This window comes from Melampsora larici-populina (assembly GCF_000204055.1).
Source record: "Melampsora larici-populina 98AG31 unplaced genomic scaffold MELLAscaffold_38, whole genome shotgun sequence".
Lineage (NCBI taxonomy): Eukaryota > Fungi > Basidiomycota > Pucciniomycetes > Pucciniales > Melampsoraceae > Melampsora > Melampsora laricis-populina.
In genome coordinates this window covers 501,307-508,887 of record NW_006768802.1, presented here as the reverse complement: position 1 = coordinate 508,887, position 7,581 = coordinate 501,307, and the positions used below count along the sequence as shown (strand labels likewise).

The 7,581-nt window shown below is 41.0% G+C and overlaps 3 protein-coding genes across 3 annotated transcripts; 1 reads left to right on the top strand and 2 right to left on the bottom strand.

The window, feature by feature from the left end:
* Positions 1 to 349: 349 nt before the first annotated feature.
* MELLADRAFT_109694 (uncharacterized protein) lies at positions 350 to 1,100 on the top strand (the record flags this gene model as incomplete). Its single annotated transcript, XM_007413748.1, has 4 exons — positions 350 to 401; positions 475 to 526; positions 603 to 687; positions 759 to 1,100. 4 exons carry the CDS (start codon positions 350 to 352, stop codon positions 1,098 to 1,100), a joined length of 531 nt encoding a protein of 176 aa, XP_007413810.1.
* Positions 1,101 to 2,394: 1,294 nt separating this feature from the next.
* Positions 2,395 to 5,110, bottom strand: MELLADRAFT_90551 (uncharacterized protein; the record flags this gene model as incomplete). Its single annotated transcript, XM_007413669.1, has 6 exons — positions 2,395 to 2,608; positions 2,696 to 2,973; positions 3,054 to 3,274; positions 3,388 to 3,814; positions 3,921 to 4,106; positions 4,166 to 5,110. 6 exons carry the CDS (start codon positions 5,108 to 5,110, stop codon positions 2,395 to 2,397), a joined length of 2,271 nt encoding a protein of 756 aa, XP_007413731.1.
* A 994-nt stretch (positions 5,111 to 6,104) lies between these two features.
* Positions 6,105 to 6,940, bottom strand: MELLADRAFT_65943 (uncharacterized protein; the record flags this gene model as incomplete). The annotated part of the gene is given in 4 exon segments (XM_007413668.1): positions 6,105 to 6,196; positions 6,557 to 6,622; positions 6,738 to 6,885; positions 6,905 to 6,940. 4 exon segments carry the CDS (start codon positions 6,938 to 6,940, stop codon positions 6,105 to 6,107), a joined length of 342 nt encoding a protein of 113 aa, XP_007413730.1.
* Positions 6,941 to 7,581: the final 641 nt, after the last annotated feature.

Genomic DNA, 7,581 nt, shown 5'->3' with positions numbered 1-7,581 from the left:
GATTTTCTAATTTCAAGATCTTGTTGGAAATGTCACAGACGATATGTACTGGCACATGCGAGTATAGGATCAAGGATCATTCAGCAATGATCAGGCAGGGATAGAAGTGGGACTTGTTTTTGGGGTACATAACTCATTCCGCTCGTACCATCAACTCTTCTTCGGGTTGCGAAGAATTTATCAGCTGTGATTTCACTTACAGGTATAACATTCTTCCACCAAAGCTTTGAATGAGAAGAGCTTGTCTGATTCCTTCGTCTTTTTCTATTAAACATTTATGTCAGTTAACTTCAGTAGGACATCAGGCTTTCAATAATTCAGATAATTCAGACTTGTTTATCTCAGCAGCATGTCGATCAATCGTGTGCTATCTTCTGTGTTTCTTGCAGTCGTACTTTTGAGTAAGTTTTCTTAAGAGCATAGCAGGGCCTCTGTTTCTACGTCACTGATAAGCCCAACTCGTTCCAAACACAGCTTTGGCGATTAACTCTGGAGCCAGGGCGTTTCCCTTGGATCACGATGACACGTTAGTGATGAGATCATGTTGTCGTATGTTTCAAGGAAACTTTCTTCTCATCATCATGCGTCTCTTGAATCCACAGACCCAGAGCAGTTAAACGTGATCTTGGATCGGTGTTGCATAAGCCAAGCAACAACCCTGAGACTGCACAAATTGCACGCCCGATAGTAAGCTACTACTTTTGACTGACGCTTTGAGTATCTTCCTAGCTTACTATTCACCTATGTGCCTCTCCAAGGTTTCCGGACTATCAACTTCCACGATCCATAAGTTGAAGCCAGTCAAAAATTTGACTGTGGCTTCAACTGAGGCAAAGCCCGGCCACGCAGCTCAGTCAAAGAACTCGACAACCTCCAAGACACCGGAGCTACCAAACGTCAAGCCTGGCACAAAGCCTCCCAAGAATCCAACCCCTCCTAAGACTTCCACTAATTCAACTCATGAGCCTCAAAAGCCAACAGTATGTCGAAAGAATCCCAAGGCTCGGTTACCCCGAACCATCAAACCCAAAGCTAAGGTACACATTGATTCTACCCCTTTGACGGAAAAGTGGGAAACATATAATTATTATAAGCAATGAACATGATATTTGGTAGATGATAATAATATATCTGACCATTTCTGTTCCAATCTTTTTATATATTGGGTTCATTGTTTGAGTTTTTTGTATCAGTACGGATAACAAACTCCTTTTCTGATCTTGAGAATTCAGGAGATACCATTTTGTCTTTTTTCTTCAAATAATTGACTTACTCAAATGTTTCCTTCATTTTCATACATTCTATACTGAGTGAATCCTATATCTGATAGTGGCCTTTGGGATTTCTGTTCTTGAGCGGTTGAGTCGACTTTGTGACTTTTATCTGATTAAAAGAAATAGATGACCATTGATCGTCTTCTGGATCCAACCCACACACCCTCCCAATGAGTTTTCCAAGGATATTTTGGTTATAAGAAGGAGGCTTGTTCGGCTTAGATCTCGCCCATTACCGCATGTTTTGGCGCTGTGTATGTCACGATACAGAACTGTTGCTACATGCGCACCTGTCTTGTGTTCTACAGCTTTCATGCTTCTTACGCTGCTCAAAATGCAGCAATCAGTTCCTGAGTTGCTGAAAAATTCTTTCTCACTAGGTCTCATAACCAATCTAGAGCTAAATCACGTCTACGCCGCAAAAGACCGATACAACATATCAAGATAAAGTAAGGTTGCTCTATTTACAGTGAGATAAGTTGATAGGCAGCTTTCTATCTGATACTTAATCATGGATGTAGTATAAAATCAAATACTTTTATCATGATTGCTCTACTATACACTTTTCGTCGGTACTGACTTTTTCAGTTGTGGACTCCTTTGACTCATCTATAACCACTTCAGCATCCTTACTGATCCCTTCACCTTTCACTCCATTCTCCACGCAAATCTTTCCATCTTTCGAGGGCAAATCAATACTCTTCTGATTCTTCTGATTCTTCTGATTCTTTTTGTTTTTTGAGTTTCCCTCAGTGCCTTTTGAAGCAACATCTTTCTTTTGATCCTTTTTGGTTTTGTTCTTATTCTTTGATTTTTCTACAGGTTTCAAATCTTCAAGACCTACTTCTGTTTCGATTTCTTCTTTTTCAGGTTCTTTAAAAAGATATTCGAATGCAGGTAAATAACGTTCCAGTTTCCATACTTCATCAATCCTACAAGTCATCAAATCAAAAGAAATCCCAATGTTCATCTTTCTGTCAATGTTGGTTTGCTCAGGTAAACGTGGAATCTTAGGAAATCGAGTTGAAAAATGATTCAAGATACAATTCTTTGCTTTCATTCTGTATATGCGCGTTTTCGTCAAAGATCGTAAATCAGACATAGGAAAGCAAACACTTGATCAGGCCCTGTCAAATTTTCCAGTATAAGAAAATGAAACTTTCGAAGGTTTGACTGACTCTAATCCAACTTCAATAGCTTGATCAATTGTACAATGTCCTTTAAAATCAGCCAGATCTTTCTGATCGACTCCAAGTGAAGCTTCATGGATTAATAAATCTGCATCAACTCCAGCCTCAATAAGTTCAGGACAACGTTTAGTATCACCCGAAAATCTACATATCCGAAAATCAGGATCAGTCAGCGGGAGTACAAGTGCGTGCTTCTGTGCCTTTAAGATTTCGTACATAAACCAATCTCACACAATCTTCCAACCTTGAATACGATTGCTAAGGCATAACCCAAAGCATTTACCCCAATGTATCACTCGAACTGTTTCGATTTCCATGCCTTTAGGTAGGAATTCTTCGTACTTGGCCTTTTGATCTTGATTTGATGCACGAGCCCCGACCAGTTTCTCGACGTCTATCCAATGGACCAATCCCTGCTCAATGCCCATTGGTTCAACCAATGACTTTTCTCTGAGATATAAATTTACTCCATATTGAGAGACTAGAACCAATGGTGATACCCCCGATAGCTATCGTTCCCATGGTAAAGAATCATTAGACTCAGCTATGTGTTCTGGTGGGTCGCTCCATTTCGGAGACCAAGACCTACCTTGTGCCTTGCGGTCAACAGCGTAGCCAGACCTGAGTGATGATCGGCGTGAAGATGAGATATGAAGATCAATTTCAAGTCTCTGAGCACTTCTTCCCATCGGCTTCCAAAATTCCTCTTGATCTGTCCCAGTGTGCCCTCGCCTGAGTCAAGCAAGGCGTAGTGAAAGCCGGAATGTGATTCATCTGCCTCAGACGGAATGTGTAGTAACGTTCCGCTGACTGATTTAAGGATGGAGGAAGGGGGCCAATGACCGTATCAGTACGAGTCTCTGGTCACTAGGGAGGAGCATAATAGTTCTCAAATATTCCTAGAACGATGTGGGAGGACGGACCATTGCGATACTTTGAGGGATTCGCACTACCAGTTCCTAATGTGGTGACCATGATCCGGCCGGCAATGTTATCTGGCTTAGGATCTAGATTTTCCATCTCTGTCTGTCGAATACGGGCCAATATATTCGGAAAACCCTCTTCGAGCCCAAGTCTTTTGATCAACTCGGATGTTGATTTAGGATTATTAATAAGATCATAATCCAACCTGACTAGCTCAGGTCCAGGTGAAAACTCGCCATTGATTGGAATGACTTGAAATCGGTCGAGGTGGGATAAGGTAGGAATATGGACAGGTATTTTTGGATTTAAATCTCGATATGGAATTGGGAATAGAGTAGGTGAGACGAGACTAAGCTTCAGCTGGAGGAGGACGGAGGGCTCGAATGAAAAGAGATCTGGCGAGTGAGAAGGAGAAGAGAGATAGTGCTGTACATTTTAAAAAGGAGACACAGACAAGCAGATCGTCAGAACGGAGTACTACAGCACACATGAAATGGAAGGGACGAGACTGGTATGGGCTGAAGGCGCTGACCTTGGTATGGCCGGAGAACTGAGATAGCCATGCAACATACCGTTCATCCGATAGGACATCTGTGCCCACAAAGTGGAAGATGGTAGTGAGCTCGGCCCCTTGAGCAAGGTCTTGCATTTCTTGCAATTGAGGCAAAGCAGTGGAATTCAATTGATGTTTGTTGGCCACATTCGAAATATAAAAAGCCTATATAAGATATGTTGTAAGTCATGGATGGGATTTTAAAAATATACAAATAAACTGACCGAGCCATCTGATCCACCTTCTAGACACATCTTGCCTTCAATGATCCTTCCATCCTTTAGCACCAAATCTTCTCCTTTTGCTAATTTAGAGAAATCGGGGCCAGGTTTGACCCCCAACTCTTTGGCTTTGTTCGGTAGAAACTTTCCGCGATGTTTGGGTCCCACGATGAAATAGGATGAAGGTTCTGAGGAGATTGGGCTAGTAGGAGCCTCTAGTTTGTCATAGGAATAGGCAGGAGTAGGACCTGTTTTCGTATCCGGTTTAGGCTTCCGTGAACCTGTGATTGTTGGCCTGAACATGTCTTGAAGGACCGAATCTAGCCAAGCAGAAGGGTCCCGCGTAGTACAACCAGTGCCTTCGACTGGTGCATCCGGGGTCTCAGAGCATATGGACTCAGGATCGACGTTGACTGAACCTGCAACCTTTTGACGTTTGTTAGCTGGTGAAGAATTGTTCGAACATTCTAGAGCTCGTTTGGAAGCGATGGCTTCAGATCCTAATGCATAGACAGTGATGAGATCGTCCTTGAAAACTTGCTCGAACCTATTCCGATTCACAAACTCGATTGCTTCGACAGCCATACCCTCACGTCTAGTATAAAGTCTACCACAAGCCATCATATATCGCGTACCAAGAGGACCGATGATTCGAACAAGTTTTTCACGTTGAAGATCGGCCAAACCCAATAAGAATCCATGAAGTCCTGCAGAATGTTCGACGCGTGGAGTAGCAAGAAAGATAGCCGATAGATATTTGCATGGTATTCGTGCTTGCGCAAATGACCTTGAGGTGTTTTCGGGACAATTGAAAAGATATCGAGCTTGAGGAAAGGTAAGTAGAAGTGAAGCCGATGTAGTATCAGTTGAACAAACGGTAATAGGTCGAATGTTAATCTCAGTTTTGATTCCGAATGTTCTTATTGGGTTCCCGATTCCAGATGCCATCGAATCGAATCGGTATTTCAAAACTTCCAAAAGTTGATCAAGAATCCGCTCAAACGGAACAGTCGAAGGATAAAAACGTTTCAAACAGAAATCTCAACTACTCCGATTGAAATTTTGATGCTTATAACTTTTTCGGATCTCATTCCGTGAATTCGCCCGATGGAAAAGAGATATGATGATGATTGACCCTCAAGCTTTTCATCAGCTAATGAACCCCAATGAGCTTTTGAACACTCATCGATAGCATCATAGTCTTCAGCATCGCATCTTCTCTGATTCAGGCAGCTGCCCCACAATAAAACAGGGGGAAGTGAGATGGTTTGTAGCGCATACAGAGCACGGGCGATGGCAATTCCGATCACGGTAATTACGTCATCGCCTTCGTGGCTCAGCTGGTTAGAGCGCCGGTCTCATACTCTCAGGAGTGAACACATGATCCGTTAGGAACCATCCGGAGATCGCCAGTTCGATCCTGGCCGAGGGCAATTCTTTTTAACATCTACTTTTCTGAGGAAGCTAGCACGCCGCCAATGATGGCAGAGAAACATGGGGTGCTTAATTTGAAGTTGTTGCGAAAATTGCTTGCTTGAAAACAGCTATGTTTTGGTGAAGGAGTGATCACTTTGGCAGGTGGATGATAAGACATTTCGTTATTCGTTGGCTTACAGAGGATGATGATACATCTTCATTACATTTATCTCATCTCAGTAGACAAGAATGGATATTTAAGTCGTGTTTAATGAAATCAATTTTGGTACATTCACAATACAAGTTATAATGAAAATCACTAAAAAATTAGGAATGAAATTGAATGATGTCAGAATCTCAAGTGATACAACATAAACAAGGAGATCAATCAAAAAAAGTGCTTAACAGTATCGAGAAAATCAGCGCATTCGAGCCTGTCAAAGCAACAAAAAAGATTGATCAACTAAAGACCTCTTTTTTTTCAAAATTAAAAAGATCCTAATCCATCAAATCGATCAGCATGTACTCACAATTGAAGAGCCATTTCAATTGGAATTCGATGATCAAAATTATTAGGTGTAGGTGTAGGTTTACCAGCTTTTTCAGCTTGGACATGAGCTAATTTAAAAAGTAAATATTCACATAATTTTTCTACAACAGGAGCACTATGATACAACCCGAAAACAAGTGAGTCAGTACAAACTAATAAATTAAGTCGGAATGAAATTTTCTGGTGAGGTGTTTGGATTGAAATGTGCTTTATGATTCTGAAGAGTGAGATAATGATAGGAAACGGTTACTCAAACGAATGACTGAGATTGACTACTCCTGATTCTGATTCTAGCATTCCCATATCTTCTATACTCATTGATAATCATCCAACCGTCATCCAAAATCGAATACATAAATGAAATCCAAAGAATCGTCAAGTTTTCAATGACTTCATTCGTCGATCCTATCATTCTAAAGTTCATTTACCTGATAACATATCTTTCAATGTGTTTGATAGGATGGCAGCTTCTTTGGGTAAGATGAAGCGGTAATCTACGTGAATTGATACAAGAGGACAATGGTGTCAATATATGCAACCATTATAACAAGATAGAGGGCGGAGATGGAGACTTCAAACTAACTTTCTTCCGAAACGAGAGTGACATACTTCGAGTCCGCGTTCGATTTTTCTCCCATATCGACAATTTGATTCGAATAATTGAGGTTTGGACGCGATCAGTATAAGGTGGACGACGAAAGTCGCGCCTTGCCCCTGGAGGTCCAAAATATGTTGTATGTGGTATGACAGCATATACCTAGTATAAGCATACTCACATACCCCTCAAATCCCATGCCAAACACATAATCCATAATTTGGTAAAGGTCCTGCTCAACAGACGGACTGATGCGGATCAGAGTGATCAAAGGTCATCTTATTCCAAAAATGCAACATTGGAACATCAAAGAAATCTAACGTGATGTAAAAGATTACATATTAAATAGAACAACACAACCACTTGAAGACTAATCTTAATCCAACGTAAAAAGAATTGATTCAACTCCTGATTTGTCCGTTCCGTGAGACTGCAACAAGAAACTCCAGCAGGAGATCTTCTTTACATACAATCAAGAAAATGTTTGTCACAATTTTCCTTTGCTATGTACGCTAGGGGCCCAAGATTTGTGGTTGAGCATTTTTAATTACAATTGGATGGTGATCTAGAGATGTATCCAAATCAAGCTGCTAAGACCACACACAGCATCAGCTTTGGATACTGCTTGCAGGTACATATGCAGCATACACTTGTGTACAACCTTCTTGCTTCTTTTTCTGAATCTGGTTTTGCTTTGGCACTACTTTTCATTAAAAAAGCTCAGCCACCAGACTTGAGCCCCTGCTTGACAAAAGCATTGTGACAAACATCTTTAGGACTACTGAACACATAGGTGATTAATAAATTCAAAAAAATAAAATAAAATAAATCTTAAATCACAGGTTTTGTATAAGCATA